At 40.0% G+C, this 24,999-nt stretch overlaps 1 protein-coding gene across 5 annotated transcripts in view; it reads right to left on the reverse strand.

Annotated features, from left to right (window-relative positions):
* The window catches only part of SLC11A1 (solute carrier family 11 member 1), a 33,617-nt gene extending 22,901 nt beyond the window's left edge, over window positions 1-10,716 (reverse strand). For 3 of the 5 annotated variants that reach the window (XR_003085755.2, XM_025172866.2, XM_007437699.4), the window contains exons 1-4: window positions 10,580-10,716; window positions 4,655-4,776; window positions 2,292-2,414; window positions 1,779-1,898 (exon numbers count right to left, since the gene is read on the reverse strand). Coding sequence is in view for 4 of the 5 variants with exons in the window: in XM_025172866.2 (XP_025028634.1) it covers window positions 1,779-1,898; window positions 2,292-2,414; window positions 4,655-4,776; window positions 10,580-10,598 (384 nt within the window). In the remaining variant the exon portion in view is untranslated. Of the gene's footprint in view, window positions 1-1,778; window positions 1,899-2,291; window positions 2,415-4,654; window positions 4,777-5,959; window positions 6,063-10,579 lie in introns of those variants that run through there. The other 2 variants (XM_015889752.3, XM_007437700.4) reach the window with 2 other exon arrangements.
* Window positions 10,717-24,999: the final 14,283 nt, after the last annotated feature.

Consider the following 24,999-nt stretch of genomic DNA (forward strand, 5'->3'; position numbering starts at 1 on the left):
AATTCATATATATTGTTTGATTTTAGATTAGAACATGCAATTTTGTAACCTTTTCTTGGTTTTGCTCTTGAATTTTCCTTTGTAAAGGTAAGTTACAAACATAAATAATTAATTTTTTTATCCTTATGAACTTCTTTCAGATTTGCCCCCTTTTCAGGTTTGTCCTTTTTTTTTTCACGAAAATATAGTCACTGTAGCTATATTTAAAGGTCAGGACACCTGACCTTCTGGGCTGTAGGAGGCCCATAATGATAACCAGACATTTCCTGAAGGTTCGTGGCTGAGTATTTTCGACCCATTTTTCACTTTGCTTGTGTGTGTATGTGTATTAAGAGTAAGTATGTGAAACTGAAGCCTCCCAAGGGGTAATAACTCCCATCCCACCCTAAAAGCAAAGAAAATGCCTTACTATTTTTAGTCACAGAATATCACTAGATAACACTCAGAAATAGCCTGAGAGACCTGTTGGGGTGTAGAGCATCTCCATGCGGGCAATCTCTTACTTGGGCCACTTTAAAGGTACAAAACCATCCCGAGTTTTTGCCAACTCTATTTCACCCCACCCACTGCCCATTAAAGAGAATGTGGTTGTCTTTCCTTCTGGCTGCTGATGGTGTTGGAGGGGAAACACAGTGAAAGGAATCCACCAATTGCCACCCTTAACGTATCCCACGTTAAGGCTGAAAAGAACAGTTCTACTCATTGGCCTCCTTAATGAAGCATAGAACAGCTAGGCTGTGGGGGCAGTGCCGGTGATGTTGGCATACGTCTTGGCCAACTCAAGGCCTGGAGGAATCCATGTTATTGCAGCAATGAAAGAAGGGTCATAGGACTAGGTTGCCATCGGCAACCATGCCTGAGTAACTCAGATTTGGCAACAGTCATCCAGAACTTAGCCATCTCCCTTCTTACCAATTACAGTATATTTTGGAAAAAATAAAAATGTCTGGAATTGGCAATTAGTGCAAAAGAAGTAGATAGGCTGATACACAACACAACAACAAAATGAAACAAAAAATGGGCCCAGGGATCACAGGGTGCCCATGAATAAAGAGCTGCAGTGATTACTTTCTAAGCCCATTGGTGTTAATTCTGAAGCCTTAAACCTTTAAGGCCTGACTATCTGAGGGACCAACTCTCAATACAATCTGTAGGAAAGGCCCTTCTGAAAATGTTCCTGTTCTCAGATGGGAAATAATTTTTTTTTTTTTTTGCACCACTCCCAGTTATGGCTTGCACTTCCTTGGAAGTTGCATTTGAATCCCACTTGCTTTGCTTTTAGAAAAGGGCCAAAATCTTTACAAGGTTAACAGTGAATGATCTTATTGTTAATTTTTTAAAAAATGTATATCTCCTTATTCTTTGGAATCTGCATTTATGTGTGCGTGGTTTCAAACAGAAAGGCAACATGTAAATCAACTAAACCAAAAAATACTGTTTGTAAACCATAATTTATATTTTAACATTTTGCATGAAACCAGCCTTTATGGCTTAACCAATAAACCATGATCAGAAACAACTGTGGCTTAGTCTGGCATACATATGAAACCAAATCATGCTTTGTTTACCTATGGTTTATTATATAAACCACAATTGCTTGGTTCCCAACAACAATCAAACTATCTACATCATGGCTAGGTACAATGTGCAAAGACAGAGAAAGAAAGACAGATGGAAGCCAGTTTAGTTTCTTTTGCAAATACCACTGTGCCACTGAATAAAGCAGAATTTGTAGCCAATGCTTGCAAAGTTACTGCCTGCTGCACATTTATACTCACCTTGGGATAGTAGTGATAACATATCTCTCCTAAGTCCTTGCCTGTAACTACCCCAAGCCGAATAGCCAGCCTTTGGCAGACCAGACCCAAGATTGTGGCCCAAAGCAGGACCCAGAGCAGCTGTGTAGGGAGCAAAAATACATGGTCACATAGCACAAAGTGATTTCTGCAACAATACAACAATACCTAAACAGGACTTAGATGTATCATTTTTACATAGCTTCAGCATATTGGGAGAGAATCTCAGAAACACACGTCCATACAGCATGGTGAGTCAATTACAGAGAGTAGAATGAATGGGGACAACTCTGTAAAGTCCCTGTGAATTTAGAGGTTGAGCACTGAGAACTGGAGGTATGCAGGTATTCTCCTGTTTCCAACCTTGGGATGGGCTTGAATAATTGAGAAAGATGAAAAACAATGTGTATGTGAATTAATCTCAAAGAAAGTACAGAGAAGACATTGCAGGCTATGTGTTGTGTGGGCCTGTCCTCCATTTCTTCACATACTCACTTGAAAGCCAGCGACAGCTCCACACTGTAAGTCTGACTCGATATTTCCTGGATCCAGGTAGGCAATACTCATGAGGAAACCTGGCCCGGTGAAAGCCCAAAGTTTTCTGAAACTGAAACCGTACTGGAGAACAAAGATATGGAAAATTCAGTGGAAGAGCTAAAGGAAGAAAAGTCATCACAGCTTTATCATACTTGGATAGCTCATTCTGCTGGATCAGGCCTACAAGATCACTCTTCTTGTCAACCAACAATAGCATCCCTTATAGAAACCTGAAATAAGCAGTATCACTTTGAGCCCAATTAAAGAATTCGCTCCTCTCCCTCATGCAGTTCAATACTATTTGTGTGCGTATGTGTATGTGTGTGTGTATATTTATGTGTGTGTATGTGTGTGTGTATATATATAGGTATACACACATATACACACACACACACACACACACACCTCTGAATTCTGCATAAACACTTCCCTTTTCTTCTAAATTGCTTCTAGCCTTTGCCTAGGACAAGGCTGGACAGTTGTGGCTTGGAGGCTGCATGAAGCATCAACATCTCCTACTGATCAGCATAATCAATGGGCTGGCAGGAAAGGAAACTGCATGACTCCTGCCAACCAGATGTTTCCGTAGTGGCAGCAGGAGTGAGGGGGGAACTCAGAAATTGGCAGAAGGGGTGAGGCAGAAATCCCTCCCTGCCAGGGAGCAGTTGCCTGCCCTGCAAAACTATTTTGAAGCATTTTCTCTGAAGCAGCAGCCAAGCCAAAAGTTAACTGATTCCACTTGCAAAGACCAAAACTAGTCCTGCAGTATCCTGGAAACTCAGGGACACAGCCTTGATCTTGGACTGGTGCAACCCTTGCAGGTGAAAATAACCTTAGCCCCCTATCCATTTTTTTCACATGTTCTACAACTTTCCAGCCACCCAAGTTTCACAATCAGAGGGAAGAAGATACCCATCCTAGAACTCTAAAAATAATTTCAGATATGATCAATTCCCTTTGACATTCTTATATCTTTCAGGAAGTTCAGAGGGAGGTCTCTTCAAAAGAGAAATCTGAGAAGATGAGTTCTCCAATATGATAAAAGGCAAAGTCCTCTTTGACTCAAATTTGCTTCCTGATAGCTCCATGTAGTTTTCTTGGCAACAGCAGAGAGATGATTTGCCCTTGCCTTTTCCTGGAATGTCTTCTCACCTTCTCAGTCTATCCTACAGCTCTGAGATTTGCTGGTGGTCTCTCATCCAACTAGATTGCTCAACTTTTCAAGATCAGTCAGAGCTGGTTAGATGGTGCTACCTGGCATGCTGTGTGCTCTAGCACTGGAAAGCAAGAGTGTGCTACTGTGCACTCCTTTTTTTAAAGTCATCACATCTCAAAATTGCAGTGCAGATATAATCAAGTACAATCTAATAAAATAAAAAGAGGTTTACTGCTACTTGGTAACCCCAAATGGAAAACTCTATACTATTTGGAGATGCATAGAATGGGAACTGGCTGGTTTTCATACAATTATAAGCAGCATATCTAAGCTATGATTTCCTTAGTCAATTCCACCCTCAGATCTGACTTTGGACTTTGAAGCAGCTTTGACCGCACCAATTAGGAATTAAGGGAGGCAAAGCCAAACATACTTAAAGGACACCTGGATGAGGAAAGCTGGTTGGGACTGATCTGCAACTGAAATCTGCAGGAATTTCTGAAATCTGAATACAGAACCTGAAGGTTCAGAGGCAGCCAGAAATTGAACTGGGAGGGTTACCTGCAAAGAATGCAAGTGGCAATACTCCTTTTTCTGTCAAGGGGTTGCAGTAATCGGAAAAGCTAGACTAGGAAGGATTTTATTGTCAGTGGAGCATCTAAAAATGTCAAAAATCCTTTTAAGGACCAATGGTCTGGAAAAGCAGTTAGTCTGGTTATATCTCCAATCATTTCCAATAGCTCTTTATTTTCCAGTGTTCAAAAGAAAGCCTACATTCCCCCAGTTCCTCAGGACACAGATATTATGTTAATTCTATTAAAAAATAAAGCTTGCTGGGGACTGTGCACATATCCATGGTTTTTTTATAACAATAGTATAGAAAGAGTTTGTTGTGGTCTTTTCCAGTATGTTTTTTTCCCCCCCAGTTTCTCAGCCTACCTGGATAATAATCAGAGAGAGAAGTAGGTTACAGGTGATCTTGCAGAACGGCTGTATTTACCCATCATGCTCAAGCCATAATGTGGTTCATTAGCATGCTGTGTAGGCCCAATTATGTTGTGGGGCTGATCGTTCCAAAAGGGCCTTCTGGTGAATTCCATGTCCACAGTCAAGAGTGCAACCCCAGGACAACAATTAATGTGCAAACTCATAGCCAAAGGCTTACCCCACCAACATCTGGAATGCTGATCCTCTCATCCAAGTAGGTTTGATCCTGGTCCTTCTGGTGAACATGTGGCTCTGGTAAATCAGTAGCACCATACTGAGTTTTCCTTCTAATTTTGTTGCCTAGGAAAGTTCAAAGGCAAGGAGAGGTCAATAAAACAGGCACAAATGAAAGGAACTCTAGAAAGTATCCTGTAATGACTGAAGCAATACTGCTATGGTTTCTGCTACAATAACAGTATTTAGCATTTTCTTGTAATATGAAAATTCCTTCCCTCCCCAGTTTTCAGCTCTCCCACAGGCAGTCTCTGGGAACATTTTTGGTGCAATATCAATACCTAGCAAGTATTTAAAATCTTGACAGCAGCAGCCTTGACAGCAGGAGGAGTGGAGAAGTTCACAATGTGATTAAACAAAGACCTGCTGGAGCAAATCAAAGGAACAACAACCTCTTTTCCTAGACTGGCCTACCACATATTTCTGGGAAACATATTATCAAGGCATGAAGGCCACTGCCTTCCATTGCTGTGGTTCCCCAACATGTATTATACAATGGTATGCTGCCTCTGAACCTTCAGGTTCTGTATTCAGCCATCATCATGGTTTAAAAGCTACTGATGAATGTGTCCTGCGTGAGGTTCTGTAATCTGATGAGAAGTGTCCTATAGGAGAAAAAGTGGGAATTCCAGTGGAAACATGCCATTTGAAGCACTATGCCTGCATTGTGCACACACTGTAATACTAGCCTGCAATTGTGAGAAGAGTTCCCAGGCAAAAAAATAACATAGTTGTCATCTCAAGTGATCACTGAACTTCTAACTCCATGAACAGTTGCTATGCCAATCTCAAATACGACATAACCAACCTCCCACTTCTTAGAATCATCACAAAATGGTTTGTAGTCAGAGAATTCAGTTAACTATCTTTCTGGGACCAGCAGTCCTAACACAAATACCCACAATTAAAGAAACAGAGAAAGTGCTTCCAAAGAGTTGGTCTCTCACACCATTCTCCCCAAGAAACTCTGCTGATTCTCAAATTTTCCTCCTAATTTAATTTGTAACACGAGAGAGTATCAAATGGAAGGTCTTCTCTGGACATCTCATCTCACTACAACTTGAAAAACGAAATTGAGTAATTGCATAGTAAAAAGCATGTCTCTAGGCAGCCATAGAATTGCTCCCAAGAGAATGGGAAATACTTTGTTGGTACATATTTCATCTTGAGAAAAAAGATAAAATATGCTTACAAATGTAAATATATCTTTACATCACTTCTAAGTATATTAAAGAAAGAATATCCATACCTTACCCTGTTCCTGCATATCTCGTCCCACTTAGTTCTTGTACAGTACAGCCCAAGTAACTTTACTACCATCTGGTTTATAAACAAATAGCCTTTTTTTCTGATTAGACTCGCCGTCTGGAAAAACCAGCTTGGTGAGGTATGCTGATACCTCCTAAGCGGTGAAAACTTATTTGCATATTCAGCTAGGGATGGGCATCAGCAGTTTATTGCAAGATTTGAAAGTATTCTGACCATGAAGAGGTTGATGTAAAACTCCTATGTTGAATATCTGCATAAAGTGTGTTACATTGCTATAGATATTCTAAGCCAGCCCTCAAGAGACATATTAAAATAACTATGTGGGATCTTCTGCTTTTCAAAGGAATTTTTTTTTTAATGTTGTGGTAAATGAGTCAGGTAAGGGAATGAGTCAGGTAAGGAAATGTGAATGTTTTTTTGCAGATACAAGTAAATTATTCTTATGGAAACTTTTGGCAGATAATTTCTTCAACTTCTAAAAATTATAGAAATCTATCTTCTAGCATCCCATCTATTCATTGTACTTTTCCTCATATTTAAAGATACTTCTTTTGTCACATAGCTTTTGGAGATTAAAAACATAAATACTTTGGAGATTAAAAACACATATATTTTCATTTTCCTAAAGAAAACCATTTGGAGTGTTAGCCAGTCAGATGCCAAAAATAAATAACAATGTACATGAAAACATGGGCTCTTATGTACGGTACCTTATAAAGCACAAGGTGTAAATTCAATGTGTACAATGAATAGATGGGATCCTGGAAGATAGATTTCTATAATTTTTAGAAGTTGAAGAAATTATCTGCCAAAAGTTTCCATAAGAATAATTTACTTGTATCTGCAAAAAAATAACATTCACATTTCCTTACCTGACTCATTTATCGATACATTAATTTTTTTTCCTTTGAAAAGCAGAAGATCCCACATAGTTATTTTAATATGGGCTCTTATGTACGGTACCTTACAAAGCACAAGATGTAAATTCTTAGTTCAGTACAGTCTCTGTGTTGGCTTAGTCCATCAAATAAAAATAATACTAGGCAGTATGGGATATATATATATACTGTATATCATCATGGTAGCAGACAAAGACCAGAAGACAGTGGTAGTGATAGATGTAGCAGTGCCAAGTGACAGCAACATCAGGAAGAAGGAGTATGAGAAGCTGGAGAAGTACCAGAGCCTGAAGGAAGAATTACAGAGGATGTGGAAAGTAAAGGCCAAAGTGGTCCCAGTGGTGGTAGGAGCACTTGGGGCTGTGACTCCTAAGCTGGGAGAGTGGCTGTAACAGATCCCAGGAACAACATCCGAGCTTTCCATCCAGAAGAGTGCAGTGCTAGGAACAGCTGAGATACTGCACAGAACCCTCAAACTCCCAGGCCTCTGGTAGAGGACCCTCCTGGTACTTCTCCAGCTTCTCATACTCCTTCTTCCTGATGATACTGTCATTTGGCACTGCTACATCTATCATCACCAGTGTCTCCGGGTCCTTGACTACTACTATGATGCCTGGTTGATTGGCCAGTACCTGCGTATCCATTTATCTATCTATATATTCTTTTTGCCAGACTTCCTTTTTTGCCAAACTTCCTTTAAGTAAATGAATATATTAAACAGGTTTTATAACACACCTTCCAACCTCAGCACAGAGCTCAAGGGGAATTCAATTAAAATGATAATGTCACCCATTAAATGTTAAGCGATATAATGAGTAATCAAAGTAAAGATAGTATAGCAGATAAAACAATTTCACAATAAGGACAATTATTTTTGGCCAGACCCCACCTACACATTGGAGCATGGCCAAGTACTTCAGTTTATGCTCTCCCTGCATAAAGGTCTCCCTGGGGTTTGCTGTTCTACATCTGCAATGCTGATCTGGTGCCATGGTGAGAGAGCAGTTTTCCAGACTTCTCCCTTCATTGGCTAATGATTTTAAGAACCAAGCTTCCGTTCTACACACACAAACATGCCTGATGAATGGGAGGACTGTTTCACAAACCACTGAACAAACACACACAGATAACGGTGGGTGGGAAACTTGTTTGCTTCTCTCTTGTGAAGGAAGGGGTAAAGGGTAAAGATGGTTAATTCACAAAGTTTGGAAGTTGTGTGCGTGGTACGCTGAATGATTGACTGGTTTGGAATAGAGAGAAAGAGCACTGATTGGCTGGTATTCTTCGCATCTAAAATAAGCTATCATTCCACACTTAAAATCTATGCTGGAAAGGTTTCATTTTTAGTGACATTCAGCACCTTATAGCGCATGAGTAATCACCCTCCCTAGTAGCTATCCTATACAAAAGCTCATCTGTTGTGTTTCCCATTTGATGGGAATATCTTCAATATCCGCTTTCCTGTAATTGTTGGAAGATGGTACAGAGCTAGTGGGGTGCAGTGGTTAAGATTCTGGTCTAGGACTGCGTTCAAGTCCAACTACAGCTACAGAAACTTGGGGAGGCTGAGCCAGTTGTTCTCTGTCAGCCCAGCTTCCCTCTCAAAATTGTTGTTGGGAAAACTGATGGAGTGAATGTAACGTATACATCCTGAAGCTCCTGGAGGAAAGGCAGGATATCAGTCTAGTGAATGAATAATACGAATGCTCGGGCTGCTGCTTCTTAGTCACATCAGTCAGTAAAATTTTACGTCTGGGTGCTGGACTATCCTAAGCAGGCTTGGTTCTGGGAGAAGAAAGGCAGCAGATCTGCTTGAAGGGAAGTAAATCAAGTAACTTTCAAATTGCTCTAGTGAGTTATGTTAACATATCCATGCATGTTTTCTCGGCATAATAGACAAGGGATTTGCTACTGCCTTTTTCAAGGATGTTGTTTCAATTTCTCAGTCTGGACTCTCAAAATGTCCAACCACCCAAGTGCTAATCAGCGATAATCCTGCTTCCCCAGACAAGGTCAGCCAGCTGCCACCACCTCGACAGCCTTGTCTATAGCATCCCAGGAGTGGCTTGCTAATGCAAATGTTATCCCCAAGCCTTTGACATTGGCCTTAGTCTTGCCTCCAGACTATCATTTGCACAGTGTCGTCCTTCTATTCCACCAAAAAAACAAACAAAAAAACAGAGAAAAGTGGAGAGAGTCAGAGCAAGGCAGTGTTACGGCCTGTAGCCTTTTTATTGCCCTGACAAGGCCTGGAGTTCACTCAGCCTTGCTAAGTGAGGAAGGACCCGCCTTTGATGGAGTAGATCCAGAGCTTTTGCTTCTCTTTTAAGGAGTGATGAGAGCCAGTTGACTGCAGCTCAATCTTGTGGCTGTGAGAACTGCGAACATGGACTTGTCCTCAGACTTATCTGAAAGGACCACTAAGTTTTGCAGTGGAGTTCCTAGGATGTAATGTATTTGGGTTGAAATCACTGTGAGGGTGAGAAGTTCTGAGCTACATGTAATGGCTTCAATCTGGCTCAGTTCTAGTCCTTGGCTTGGAACTTTAGAGATCAAAAAGAGAAGTCCTTCTACTGCCACCTTCTGGTCCGAGCATGAAAACATACATCATGTTAAGCCATTGTGTGATTGACAAGCATTGTGTTAACAAAGTATGACTTAAGATGATGGGTAAATTTAGTCACTGTGTCATAACACGTAGAGGTGCTGCCTTGATTTAACTAACAGTAACTACTTAAACAACAGTTCAAGTGGTGAACCTTCCCAGCTCTCCAGGGTGAAGCACTGGACTTGTGTGAAAGGCACAGAGTTCTGGTAGAAGGAAAAGGGGACAATCCATCTCCTCCAGTCTATAATTTAGCAAAGGAAATTTTTGGTGTATGGTTCCCTTTCTTCTGTTAGGAAACAAAGGAAACACAATGGAATGGAACTCAAGAAAAGAAGGGCTGAAATAATCAACTCTGGAAACATCCTGACTGCCTCTTTTCTTCTGTGAGTATCCCTTTTTAAATGAACATTGGGAACATCCAGAACAAGCACTGTCAGCCAGCTGATTAAAACCATAGAATGTTCTCAAGATCACACATTTCAGGTTAATCACTTCAAAAGAGTTTAAACATTCTGTTTATGCAACTCACGTGGTTACTGTGTTGAAAAATGCACAATTATATTATAGTTCAAAGTTATGGGACCTTTACAAATCTGTATTATATGTTAGGCAGAAATTCTCTCACAATTTGATTAGTGTTAGACTTTTTGTTTGTTCGTTCTCTTAGCATGCTTTGGTAATTTTAATAGCTGGGTAATAGGCAGACATTTAAAAGCTACAGAGTTATGTAAGAAATGGGTTTTGCAGGGCTGAGTGGTCCTAATAAGATAAATCCTAAATACAGTATATCTACTCAGAATTAAGTTCCATTGAATTGAATGAGGCTAATTCACAGCAAGTGTATAAAGACTGTAACCTGTAAAATTATCTGGTATAAATCAATTGAAAGAGCAGAAAAATAGTTGAAGCCTCAAACTGTTTTTTAGAAATCATTGTACTGGTACACTCATAATACATTTATATTTTCCTTCTGTACTGTGGAAGTCAAACAGAAGTCTATGGAAGAAATGAGTATCAATTAAAAAAATTACAAGAGGAACAGAAGATATAATTTTTATCACAGAAAAAATGAGTACAATTTGATGAAATCTACCTGAATCTTGTGATCCCATTTAAAAGTTTGTTCTATCAAAAGTTATCTTCAGATCGGATGCAGTGCTAGATATCCACAGATGATAAAAGCTGAGAAGTCACTGCATGCCTTGAGTACAGTCACAGAGAAGCCGGTGGAAAGGAAGGAAGCCTAGACAGTGAGCTCATCTTGATTAGTCCTGAGTTTCATAATAACGTAAAAGGAGGAAGGGCTCCCAAAAAGAAAGCAATAGTATAATTTTCTCCCCCACACAGTGTTTGGTAGAGAGAAACATATGCCTCAGCAGCAGAGTTTGAGTGTCATGACAGAACTGCAATTTATCTTGTTTTGTTTTGTTTTATTATAGGGACACTTTTAGTCTCTGGCCCTTGAGAGATAGAGATTTTCTGTGTTGGGTGCCCAAATAACTTGACTAGCAGTTGACTGTGCCTCAAGCAGCTGAGCATTTGGGGCAAGGTGGAGCTTTATCTGTCAAGGAAGTAGGCTTGGGGTCTAAAAGGATCTCTGCACACACATCATGCTATTTGTGCAGGAAGATCTTCAGAGGAGATCTTCCTCCATTTATGGTACCCAGATCTTTCTCTGGGTAGCATAAATGGAAGAAATTCATTCAGGATTTTAAAAAAGAGAGTCTTCACTATGATGATGCTCTGATCTTGGAACATCTGAAGAAGAAATGCCTGGAAACCTGAACATGTTGCATTGATTGTCCTTGATTGTATCTGTAATTTGGTGTGCCCTGATCTCATGGGCACATATAAATATAGCTACCTTTATTCTGGCAGGACTTGTGGACCTTTAGTAACTGTGTAATAACTAGATTGCCACTGAATGAAGCATTAGTAAATCACAGCCTGATGCTAGCCCTGACTTCTGAATTGCCTCTCTCTGACCCATTCCTGCCCTAACATACCCAATCCTTTACTGTATTGAATTGCCTTCAGAAGTGGCTTGCCAGTACCTTCTTCCTAGAGCTGGAGAGAGAATGACTGGCCTCAAATCACCAAGACTTTTGTGTTTAAAACAGGACTAGAACTCACAGTGTCCCAGCTTCTATTCAGTATCTTTAACTGTTACACCAAACTGGCTGTCGTGTATAAGAATAGCAACATACATTAATTTTACATATAAAATTAACATATGTTGCTGTTCTTATATACGACCGCCAGTTCGGTGTTTTGTTTTCAGGAATGGTTATATATCAACATAGCAATTACAGAAAACAAAACAATGTAATTACCAAAAGAGCTACAATAACAAATAGTTTCTCACTTGGTAAGTAGATGATGATGATTTAAACTTGGTTAACCTAGGATTTACTAAAGGTCTGCTGTGCATTTTATAGTCTGACTTGGCAGCGGCTTACCGAAAAGCTTCAGTGACTCCCGTGGGGAAGCTTGCAGTAAAAGGATAGCGTCCTGCCTCAAGGAATCCTCCCAGCATTTCTGGAGACAAAAACAGTCCAGACCAGTTCAATCATGCCTAGAGCCTCTGGAAGAGGACACTCATTCAGGGTGTTTCCCTGCCTTCTCTGTGCCCCAGTGACAAGAGATTGAACCCAGCATTATCTACCACTTTCCTCAGCATACTGGGCTCTCTTGAATGTAAAAGGTCTTGAATCTCTTTTCAGGGCTGGAATGCCATGCCTCCATAAATTTAAGTGGCCTTACTTTTCAGTAGATAGGCAGTTGCAACAGAAGGACTGGATATAGCCATAGTAGGAATCGTTGTCACCGAGATGCAATATGTAACAGTTATGGTTGGCTAATATAAATACTTAAAACTGTACATATAAGAAAAGAGAAGTGCTGGGGCAGGCACTAATAGGCACAGTACAAAAGAAAATGGACTGGGGCGGGAAGAAGAGGACAGTCATTTGGAGTGGCTCCTCCTTTACTGGCTGATGGACAATGCTAGGCTGGTCTCCCCCTTGTCAGATGTTGCCCCTAGGAATCCAGACTAACATAGAACTATAGAATCAGAAAAGACCTTGAAGGTTACCTAGTCCAAAGTTTGGGATACATGCACACTGAACAGATGTACAATGCATGCCCAATACAAGAGTTTTTTATATATTTTTTTTACTGTATTACTATTATTATTACTAGATCTAACTGGGATCCCTGAAGTTGAATCCAGGTTTAAGAAGTTGGCAAAGTTTAGATCTTGATAAAACATTGTTCCTTTTTACATCTGCATGATTTTGGTACAAGCCATGTACCGAAACAGCTTGTCCCTAGCATTGACATACACCTGGTAGCAAGAGAAAAAGCTTGGCCAGTTGAATGGCAGGCATAAGAGTCCTGACCGGGGCAGGGGCCCTTGGCAAGAACTAGGAAAGGAAGGCCATTAGACATCTCTCAGATGATGTTGCAGCTGCCACTCTGAGAACCCAGCTTTTGATTCAATTTTTCCTAGCCAAACAGGAGGGCACTTCCAGTAAAGCAAGAGATATTGAACAGCTTTAGAGACTTCTGAGGAAGTGAGAAAGAAGAATCTTCCCTTTATCCAATGTGTTGCATTACTGCTTTTCTCAGGGCTTAAACACCACTGTGTGCCTTACGGCTTCTGCTTTTGGTTCTTGTTATGTTTGGACTGAGCCTGAGGTCACTAGACAACTGTTCCTGCAGGCAGAGAGGAACTACAGTGACATTTGTGCATTAACATCCATCAGTCCAAAACGTGGTGGAAAAACACCACACCACATCACATCACAACATCACATGAGTCAGCAAGAGTCTGTTGCTAAAGGGACTGTTTGCAAGAAATGCTGAGACCTGGTCTTCCTCTGGAAAACCTTACTTCTGCCTGAAAGTTGGGATTTCTTTCAGTAGCCTCATGGGTGCAACAGGTGGGCAGTGTGTCCCTCCTACAGAAGGTTAGAGCTACTCTGCTATTTGGTCCAGTCTGCCCCCTAACTTGCTCTGATATGGGGCAGCATCTTTTTGACTGATCTCAAAAACCTAAATAGGATCAGACCACGAAGTCACCAGAAGCTGAGGCTGAGTCAAAAGAGGATCTATCTGGAACTCAGGTACTTTTGGTTGATAGGGAGCTCTAAAGAGACAGTGCATCCACACGTATCAGTTTAGTTAGAAACCACTACTGTTTAGTTAGAAACCATTTCTTCACTATCATGGTCATTCTATCTGGCCCACATAGGTCTTTGATTTATTTGGAGTTTTTGGAAATCTCAACTAGAAACTGTACATGTTTACTGATAGATAGATAGATAGATAGATAGATAGATAGATAGATAGATAGATAGATAGATGATAGATAGATAGATAATAATTGCAACAGTAAAAACTAATACAAACTAAAAGAAAGAGAGTAGAAAGAAAGAATAGAGAGTGCAAAGGAAAAGAAAGAAAAAAAACACTGAGAATAGAAAGAAAAAAAGAAAGAAAAGTAAGAATATAATAAAGAAAAAGAAAAGAAATATATAAAGAAGTGACTTCCAACCTTCATCACAACAAGTATAAACAATTTTAGTAATTTTTCATTTCCTCTTAATTTACAACCAATAATCTCTTCATCCCATATCCCATCTCTTATCTATAAACAAATCCATAAAACATTGTCATTTCAGTCCTGATGTCAGCAAAAGTCCATTAAGGGATGCCAGAAATAACAACATATCTATTTTAACCATGATCAAATAAACCAACTTTATATTATTTCCTTTTACTTCTAACATCTTAATTTTTAGTCCATTCAAGTAATGTCATAGAACTTGATTTCATTTCTTTTTTATCCCTTCTCACAAGATTCACCCAAGCTTTAACAAATCTCTTTTGTAAGTCCAATATAAAAGAATTATCCAGGTCATTCTCTTGGTATATTATTTGTAATTTCCTTTTGATTTTTAAAGCATCAACTGGTTTCTTTTGTATATCCAATGAAACATCTTTTTCCATGTCATTCTTGTAGCCAGTCATTTTTAGATCCACTTTCAGTGCCAATTCTGTTTCTGACTTAACAGATAAAACTTCTTCTTCTTCTGCCATTTTTTCCAAAACATCTTTTGGATGCAGTCTATCCATAGAAACAAATATTGCTGTTGACATTGTTGATATTAACTTCTAATTCCATTTTTCAAAAGTATCCTTCAGTATATCCAATTTTATAGTATTCTGAGTCATTCTGTAGCTGTAAATCAGGTTTATGTATTCTTCTCATTTAATTAAAATCTTTAGTTCCCCCTAGTATCCATTTTAAAAAAATGTTTATCTCTTTTATATCTTAAAAAAATTCAAAAACAAATCAACATCCCCCAGGAAGGATTCTTTATAGTTAATTCCAAAATCTCATTTCAAACTTATTCAAATTTCAAATAATTTATTATATTATTATTTTAGGTAACTTTATAAAATCAAAGTCTTAATTAGCTTTTTGCTGTTTATTTCAATTTTTTTAAAGTTCTTAAGCTTGTAATTGACATTTTCTTTCATTAAAGTTTGAAGGTAGACTCACCCGGTGTTTTCAGACTTGTCGATCCAAAGGTTTCTAATAGCTGAAAAGTAGTTAATTAGCATTTCCAAATATAATTAGAAAAGGAAGTATGTGAACTTAGTGTTCTTTTAAAGGCACTGACTACAGTTTGAGCAAAATGGCTATTCCCTTGTTTCCCAGTTCTCAAAACCCACCAGAGACGACTGTCTTGTGGTCTCCTCATGAAGAACAACTGTCTGGAGCACTTGTGGGCAATCTCCCATCCTCTCTTTGTGCAGAGAGGTTCAAAGAGCTGGTCTACTCACTGGCTCTTCATTCTTTGCCATGGTTGTCAGCTCCACTTTTTGCGGAGCAGTCTTTAGTCCGCCATTTCTTCCTCTGGAAGCCACATGTTTACTGATATTTTGAATAACTGGTATATTCTATAAGCTGAAAGGAAAAGGAAAGGTATCCTTAGTATTTGGACGTGGTGGCACAAGGGCTTAATGACGCGGGAGTTGCCGGTCAGAAATGATTGGCTCTCCAGCGGTTTGACCCCAGCTCCGCAGGACAGGGTGACCTCCTGTCCCTTGTCCTAGCTCCTTGCTCACCCAGCAATTCGAAAGCTATTCCATCTGCGAGTAGATAAACAGGGACTCCCGTTTAGATGGGAGGAACCGGCGGTGCTGCGCAGGGGAGCAAAATACCGGTGCTGCCCGAACTCCGAATGCAGCCGGCATGAGCGGTGAGCGGCGAGGAAAAGCCCGGATGACCTCCTAGCGACCCCTGCCGGTCACACAGCGTAATTAATTGTATAATTGTATTATATGTACTTTGTGAGCCGCCCAGAGTTCCCCATTGGGGGGAGATGGGCGGACAATAAATCGAATGTAATAATAATAATAATAATAAAAATAATAATAATAATAATAATAATTTGTTCTAATACTGGCAAATACTGTAGAGAGTAAAGAGGGTGACCTTGAAAGAGAGAGGAGAGCTCCATCAACAAAGCAACAAAACATGGCTTCAGTCTAAAACAACAAGAAACTATGCATAAATGTCTCAGACAGACACCCCCCCTCCCAATTCAGATGATTATAAGAAAGGGAGGAGGTGAAGCATAATCAGACTTGCAGGATTCTGTTACCATAGTCCATTTTAATAAAAGTAGTTCCAGACTTCCATGGAATTTGTTTCTTGGCCTGATCTACATTGTAGGGCTGACAAATACAGACCCTGAATGAGAATATCCTTAATAATGTGGTTTTTAGGTTTCTCTGGGACAGAGACCTAGCATCTAATTCACAATTTTCTTTCTCAGGCTGGTCTGAGAATCCTTATCAGGCTATATGCAAGCCTGGAATTGAGATTGCAATAGACCAGTTGACCACTTATAATGAACTCTGATACAGGAGGCTGATCTTTGCAATCACTGTAAGCAGGTCCTTCAGAGAACAACAGTCATACATGTCTCTCACCTAACACTATTTTATACCTCATTGACTTTGACAGGATATTTGAGCTGCCTAGAATGGATGAATTGTAGGAACAGAAGTGAAGTTATCCCAACATTTAATATTTTTGGAATGATAATTTGGTTAATACTAGTAGACTTGTTGAGATTCAGCTGTGTAAACATCCAGAATTATATCTTCTTAATGCTAATCGAAAGGTAAAATATCATTGCTCTGTACTGTTTCAAACACTGCTGAAATACAAACACAGCTATTGAAAATATGTAATTAACAGTGATCTAAGTGCTGTATCATGGATAATGTCTATGGGATTCATAGAACTGGAATCTGTATGCTTTCTCTTTAAATGAGTAAATATATTGCATGTCTTCTATCTTTATGTTTCAGCAAATTACGTTCTTTGACCTTTTGCTTCAACATTTGACTGTCACAGCAAATCTGAAAGCTCTGTCAGTCATGAAACTGCTGATAAGGCACACACATATGCCCACACGCACATAGAGAGCTAAACAGTGAGACTGGGAAAGGCACTGTGTGGTAAAATGCTGATGCATAGTTTCCATCACAACCCTGCCCTTCCAGTAAGTCTATGCACATATCAAAACTATACAGTATTTCTTAAATAAGAAAGAAGAATGGCTCTGCAGTATTGTCAGCCTTTCAAGGTAATCCAGACCAGCAAACCAAAACCAAGAATACTAATACTACCTTTATTGTAAGGTTAGAGTAACAAAATGGCTTCTCCCTCCCCTGCCTTTACGTTCCAGAGAATTAGGGAGGGTCAATTCTGAGGTGCTTTGGACTCAGATTTCTCTTATCAGACCATTGTCGAGGCTGCGGCTTTTGCTCCTGTGACTCATGGTTATTTTCACAGCCCATTACAAGCTGCTTTGTTTTTAATGTTTTATTGGCATTATTATTGAAGAATGATTACTATTGGTGAAACAAAACCTCGAGTCTAGAACACCAAAGATAAAAAGGAAAATAAACCAAGAACAAGAACAAAACCAGAGGCAAACAAAAATTGAATGCACATGTAATATTAAACAGAATTACTAACATTTAAATCTCCACATACAATATTTCTACCCAGAACAAATGAAGGTAACCTTTCAGAAGAAGCATTGCTAACTTAGTTGAAAAACAGCCAGATCTGAATGCATGTTTCCAGAAAGGAAGGTGTTGTGGGGGGGGGGAGGTTGTGGGGGGGAGATGAAGCTTTTTTGAGAAGGAAAAACCCAGGACAACTAGGAAACAGAATAATGTATATTGCTTTCCAGGAATAAGGCAGGAGAATAGATTCCAAAGGATGGAAACACCTTGCCCAGTTAATATTCTTTGATTATATTTTTGAGGAGTGGTGATTGATGAAATATGATCCCATTTTATGCTTTTTTTATTATTTAAAATTCTATGTGTGTGTGTGTGTGATATTTGATCTTCATCAAAAATAAAGTTAAAGTGGACGCTGGAGAATAGATCCCAAGGGCAGAGGGAGACGTGTGCACAGAGCAGGCATGTATGGTGATAGGAGGCTTAGGCTGGAATTTAGCTTCAAACGAGAGAGCCTTTCCAATCTCCAATTACTGGGTTAATGGCTTTTGCCTAGCTTGTACAGAGGAGCAGCTGCCTTCAAGGAAGAGGTAACCAGACCTTCTACAATGAGAAAATACAGAGGCTCCAAAAATTCAGCAACCAGGAAGCTTGATTGATTCCAAGTGAATCAACAAAGCTCATACTCCCTCCTCGTACTGCTGTTCCACTCCTCACACTCCTCTCCTGCTAGGTTGGCTGAACCCTAGCATGGGTTATCCGAGAGGATGGCTGTGCATATGAGAAGGTCTTCCAAGACACCAGGAGTTTTTAACAGGAATTATAATTTGGCATGCCTTGGAATGCACAGTCCCATGCCCGTCTGCACATTCCTTGGGGTTGATGCCAAGTCCAGCACGTATCAAGTCATAACAGTAACCTCTTTGTTCTCATAATGGCTTGTCTAATTCCATTTACCTCACCTTATCAGTTCCTCCCTTTGTCGGGTATACACAACAAAAACTAAACTGCTAGTCCTCAATATGGAGTCACTTCAGCCTATTTTATTACAGGGACCTGGGCAGAACCTAGCCCCAAGTTGCATCACTGACCACTTTGACAATGAGCCCTTCAGACAACAAGACTTGTGTGAGGAACAGAGGGAAAACATCACAATGTTAACACCAGAACAGCTAAAGATGTATGTAAGTTGCTTCTTCAGTGGCCTCTGAACAAGATGAAAGCTTCATCATGACAACGTGACTGACAAAACAGTTATGGAGTATCCCTTGAGCTGTGGGTACAGGACATGAGGACACGCCCTAAAGCTCTATAGAACTTGTAGGCAGACTGTTTTCCCAGTGGGAACTCTTGCCTCCCCTACCTCTGGCTTTGATGCTCTGACCTGTCCTGTAGATATTGAACTACATCCCATCAGGTTATGGTGTTATGATTTCAGAGTTCTCTGAATTGCCACAGAGAAATTGTGCTTGGCACGTATTGCAGGGGTGGGTGGGGGTGGGGGTTGGGGAGGCATGATTTATAGCAACCAATCCATTTCTGGAACAAAAACAGAGAAAATAGACATTTCAGCCAATGGGGGTTTCTGATCTAGACACATCCATGAGAAACTTGAGACAGTGAAAAATGGAAATGAGAACAAGAAGCAAAACACAATATGAAGTGCTACCTGGAAACCACTTTGCCTTGAAAAAATTATCCTATGTATCCTTAATCTCTGCAAAAGAAGGGGTTGCTTGGTGTGCTCCTTTGTGGTGTATTAATCTATAGTCAGATGGCCAGCAACTTCACAGGAGGACGCAGCTCAATTGTTTTGCAGTCCCTGGGAACTGAAAACTCATTTGCTGTGAAGAAACATTCTCTGCTTATCAGGGTGCTTTAAAGGTAAAAGGGGGACTGGGCTGAAACTTATCCTCAGGAACAGCTGATTACCCTCTGTCTATATTCTCTGTATTTTTCCTCCTAGGTAAGAAATGCTGTTTCCAGGAGGAAGGGCTAAGGAATTTTACAGTGGGAGATTTGTCTAGATTTCACCACATGCAAAGATTAAATTAATCAGGAGTCTGATAGCACATTTTCAGGCTAACAAAAGTCTCCTCCTGCAAAGATTACCTTACAGGTAGTCCTTGACTTACAACCATTCATTTAACAACCATTTGAAGTTACGAGGGCACTGAAAAAAAAGTGACTTACAACTGGTCCTCACACTTATGACCATTACAGCATCCCCACAGTCACGTGATCAAAATTCGAGTGCTTGGCAACCGGCATGTATTTATGATGGTTGCAGCATCCCAGGGTCACGTGATCACCATTTGCGACCTTCCCAGGGGGCTTCCAACAAGCAAAGTCAATGGAGGAAGCTGGATTCATTTAACAACTGCAGCAAAAAAGGTGGTAAAATCGGGTGTGACTCACTTAATGACCACATCCCTTAGCGACAGAAGTTCTGGTTCTAATTGTGGTTGTAACCTGCATTCATATTTAACCAAAACTCAAGTTAGCACCTGATGTGCTCATCAAAACAATTTAACTTGTTTCCTTGGTTAAAGGTCTTCCTTTATTTAGGCCCCATTGAAAACAACTAGCCCTACACCTCTGGCTGTTTACAGATATTTGCACATAAGGGCATTGTTCCTGGATGCAATGAGGAAAAGCTTTCTCTATGGCATTTTTGCTTGTCATGCAGCTGTTAAAAATGCAACAACTCCCATCTGAAGGGAGAAATTGGCAACCCTGAAATGTAAGGAATTCTTAAACTTTATTGGTAAAGCAAGTAAGCCACACTGTTAATAGACCGTGGGATAAAACCTGAAGAAATGGTGGGCTGTGAAAGCAGAGTGGAAGATAGTATAGACCCTGGAAAGAAGATAGAGTTAGCAGAAAATTTCACTCAGCTACCAAGACCAGGTTGCTGAGTTGTTGAACAAGCAGGTCAGTAAGTTGGTATTGTAATAAAGAAAGCTGGTAACTTCCAGCAGGGTTAGAAGCTAGGCCAAAGTTCATTCATAAGATTCAAGTAAGAGATGAAATATCCCACTAAGAGCCTAGAGTCTCTCCAAGAACAAGATTTCATAAATCAGAATAAACCAGGAACAATGAAGAAGCTGACAAAAATACATTATTCTTGGCAACCAGGACCTAGAACTGAAAGCAACTGAGTTCTATCAGAATCATGAAGGATCAACTTAAGCCCTTTTAGGGGCCCTTCCCATGCAAAATTGTTACTCATAACCGGAATCTTACTCCCCTCAGTACTCTTTGTTCACAAGGACTCCTCCCTTTTACTCTTCAAATGGGCACTTCTGTATCTGGCAACCGTTAGCCTGCACTGTCAGATACCCCTATTTTCTGGAACTGGAAGGGATTAAGCTTCCTTCTGGAATCAGAGGCACTTTCTACACCTTGAGGAGGAAGTCCACATTCCTTGAGGAACCAGGATTCCCTGGTCATTCTCAAGAGCACAGTGCTCCTCAGAAAGCTCAAAGTGTCCCTCCAAACAGAATGCTGCCTTTCGTTATGATTTATAGCAGGAAATAAATTGTTAAGCAATGAGGGATTCTTGATAATTCTGCGATTACCAGATTTAGATTCAAATGGAATGTCCTGTACTTTTGGGAGTGATATAAAATATGGCTTCTGCCAAATGCAGAAACCTTAAAAAAAAAAGGAGGGGGGTAATGTATTGAAGAGATTTCCTGAGAATTATGGTAGGTACAGAAATAGATAGAGAACCAAGTATCAAGCTAAGTAGTGGAAGATTTGGGTGGAAAGCTCCTCTTCATGTAAACCCACCATGGAATTCACAACCATCAACTCAAACAGCTGTGATAGGGCAAATTCCTGGAAAATTAAGCTGTCAATAACTATTCATTATAATTAATGCTGTGCAGGAAATGTTCCTGTTCTCTTGTAACCTTTCCATCTTTTTCTTGTTATCCGTTATGAGAAATAGGGTATCAAAAGATAAGTGGAAGCCTGAAAAAAGTCAGAAAGCTTCTGTGGTTGTGTAAGTTCCAAAGCACTTCTTCAAAACAGGCACAGCCTTAACACACAGACACTACACACACACACACACACACACACACACACGCTAGGAAGTAAGTCTCAGGAACTGTGTCTGAATGATGTCCTAAACCTAGAAGCTTGGTTAACAAGCATTCATCTGAATCTTGTTTAAAGTGTTGCATACGATGAGAAGTATTGTATGTGCTCTCCTGAATGAAGTTTTTTGGCTTAATATTCATGCAAATGTGGGTCTTAATCCACTCAATTAAGGTACAGTGCCCAAGATGTAAAATTAAATATTACATCAAGAAAACTTCAACTGAAGTTGGGAGTAATTATTTAGGGAACTTATTTATAGGCATCCAAAAAATACAGCATAGTCATTGGAAGGAAAGTCCAAGATTACAAATTTTGGTCATTCCTTTGTGCTTGTGTTGTACATAGGCCTCACATGATGCTGCATCATCCTCATCTAGTTTTGCCAAGTCACCCTCACAGAGCCAAACTGTGGTTTAAGCTAAGCAGAGAGATGCAGCACAAAATGTTTCTTCAGTGATGACCACAAATGACAGGTGGGAAACACATCTACCTCTGTCCTTGCATACAGTCCACACACAAATATATCTAAAACACTTAAAACAATCAGGATGGAAGAAGTGAGTTCTTATCCCAATAAATAAAATACAGTGCCCAAGATGTAAAATTAAATATTACATCAAGAAACATTCAACTGAAATTGGGGTTTAATTATTTATAGACATCTAACAAAGATAGCATTATTACTGGAAGGAAAGGCCAAGATTGCAAATTTTTGTCATACTTCTGATTACAGAGCATGTAATAAGCATTGATCATGAATGTATCCAATCCTTCTTAAAGTGACTTAAGCAAGAGAACTTGATAGCAAAGAGTTCCATTAGCTACATACTGTGTGAAGTAGTTCTCTTGGGTTTTTTTCCCCTCCTTTCTGAATTAATTATTGTTTGCTGGAAAAAAAACCCACAGTTCTCCAGAAAACCCCATTTTTTCTCATCCCCCCCCCCCCCCATAACTTGGTAAGCTTCTTTCCCATCCTCCTGGGAACACCATTCCTAATTTAATTGAGAAGCAACAATCCGCAGATGACCTTCCGCTTTCAAACCTTACCAGCCAAGGCAAAAGATAGGAGAAAGCAGATTTATTAGGAATTTACCCCTTTCATGAATCCTTATTTTTCGTAATGCTATTTTCTAATAAAATCAGTGGGGTGAACTAGCTACATCTGTTCTCCACTGACAGAGCCGATGGGCTTGATCCTGGGGCCGCTGGAGGAATAAAGCAGCTCTGGTTGTCAAAGGCATCTTCCTATTCTTCTGTAATGCCACAGAACGGGGCTTCTCTGAAATGCTTTCAAGAGGCATATGCAATGCTTCCAGGCTGAATGTGCTTCCACTTCTGCTGACAGAGCCCCTGGACACTTATGGAGGAGCATCACTTCCTCATGGTTCCCCTGAAGCCAATAGGCTGGAGAACTAGAACCGTTCTGTCATTTTCGCTGAAAATTAGAAGCCCCACTAAAAGTCATAAAATCCTTTTAGTCTTCCCTTATAAAGAAGGTATTTCCAATCCCTTCATCTCCTCTCTCCAACACTGTATCAGAATTGTATTAACCAATGGCACTCTGGGAATGGGCAGCATAACGGCCCTCCTCAAGTAAACTAACACCTGAAGTCCATCACAGACAGTGGGCAAGGCTGTCCAATGCAGTGCATTACAAATGAGACATATTTATGAACCAAATTCACATGAACATGAGACACACATCTTTTAACCGTGGCAGACGGAAGTTTCAGAAAGGACGTGATTTTAGTCCCAGGCCCCCGTTATTGGTGGCTTGGGGTGGTTGTTTTGATACAATTTTCTGTCCACAACTGTTCACAAGTTCAGATGCTGCTTTGCTGTTCCTGCACATTTTAATTTTATTTTTTAAAAAGGAATCAACCCTTTCCTGCCCACAAATCCCCACCCACTTTCCATTTGCTTATCCTGAAGTCAGTTCCACAATTCAGTTTCATAATTTCTTGCGGCCAGTTTCACAATATCTAAAGAAAACGGCCTGATTTGATTTTCCTTGCATATTGACACAGCATGAGCATTCCTTTAGCCATATTCAACAGATGAAATGAATAGCACATTTCTGAAATGTGTTGTTTTCAGGAGCAGCAGTTGCCTGAAAGACCCACCATAAAAGCAGCTGGGGGAAAATGGACTTTTGAGGAAAATAGCATTCTATAATGGGTAGTTGTCTCCCTGACAGAGGCTCCTACATCTTCATGTGAATCCACCTTCAGTCAGAGGGTGCAATAGCGTGGCAAGAGCAGATGGGAACCCATGCTTATTAACTCTGAAGAAAGAGAGATTAGCTTAGACCTGGCAAACTATAGGAACCTATATGAATGTTTTCATGAAAGGAGGTCACTTTCTCAGGTACATCCATGGAGACAGTCGGGAGCAGTTTCTGAAGCAGCCTTGCAAAAGACAGAGCTCCTTCAATGATTCCAAGAGAGGGGCTTCATCTACTCTTGCACAATGCAAGACTCTTGCTAAAGCTTTGCACAGCCTATTGAAGCCACATCCCTTCAAAAATGTAATGCATGAAAGGAATTACATTCTTTTATTAACTAAAATAGACTCCAAATATCTGTTTATCACAAATAATATATGCAACTAGTTTGTTCACACAATCATACATCAACAGTCATAGGATTGTGTACAGATGCCCTTAATTCTTTAACTCTAGTTTGAAGGCAACACCACACAATATTTCCTCTATACTTATGTACCCTTCATATAGGGGAAACATGCTCAATATCATTTCTGAATCATGGCTTGATTGTCTGTTTAGATGTTGGGGGAAAAAAACTCAAAACAGAGACTGTTCCACTAGTTCAATGAGACTTTCCCCAGAATAAGTACTTATAGGCTTGCAACTCTTGTGAGGATAAATGAGAAACAGGTATCCATAGTTTGTAACAGGAACAAAAGGCTTTAACTCCCACATCTCCTGTGCTAGTATTTCTAAATATTACACTGCTTCCAGGTAGGGGAATGCATGTCAAGAAAATAGATCAGGTGTCCTTAAATATTGACTTAGAAGGAGGGGAAGTTCAGGATACTTTCCCATTTTTAATAAAGGTTGGGTTTCAGTGCTCTAAAAAACCCAACACTGTGCAGAATGGGGAACTTATATGTCCCAGAAGTAAAAACAGACATTTTGGACTGTAGTTTGTAACAAACCACAGCTCTAGGTCCAACCATGTTTTGTCATTATATCCGAACTGCAGCCAGTGACTATTTTTCCCACAGCCAATAGCAATTCCCCCACAAACTATGAGTTTACGAACTATGAATTTTTAGATCATGAAAACGTTTTATTTGGACCTACCCTTTGGGGGTAGTTTGCAGCAA

This window comes from Python bivittatus, unplaced genomic scaffold, assembly GCF_059951505.1.
Source record: "Python bivittatus isolate LINGU-HERP-01145 unplaced genomic scaffold, Pbiv_v1 ctg000480_np1212, whole genome shotgun sequence".
In the NCBI taxonomy this organism is placed as follows: domain Eukaryota; kingdom Metazoa; phylum Chordata; class Lepidosauria; order Squamata; family Pythonidae; genus Python; species Python bivittatus.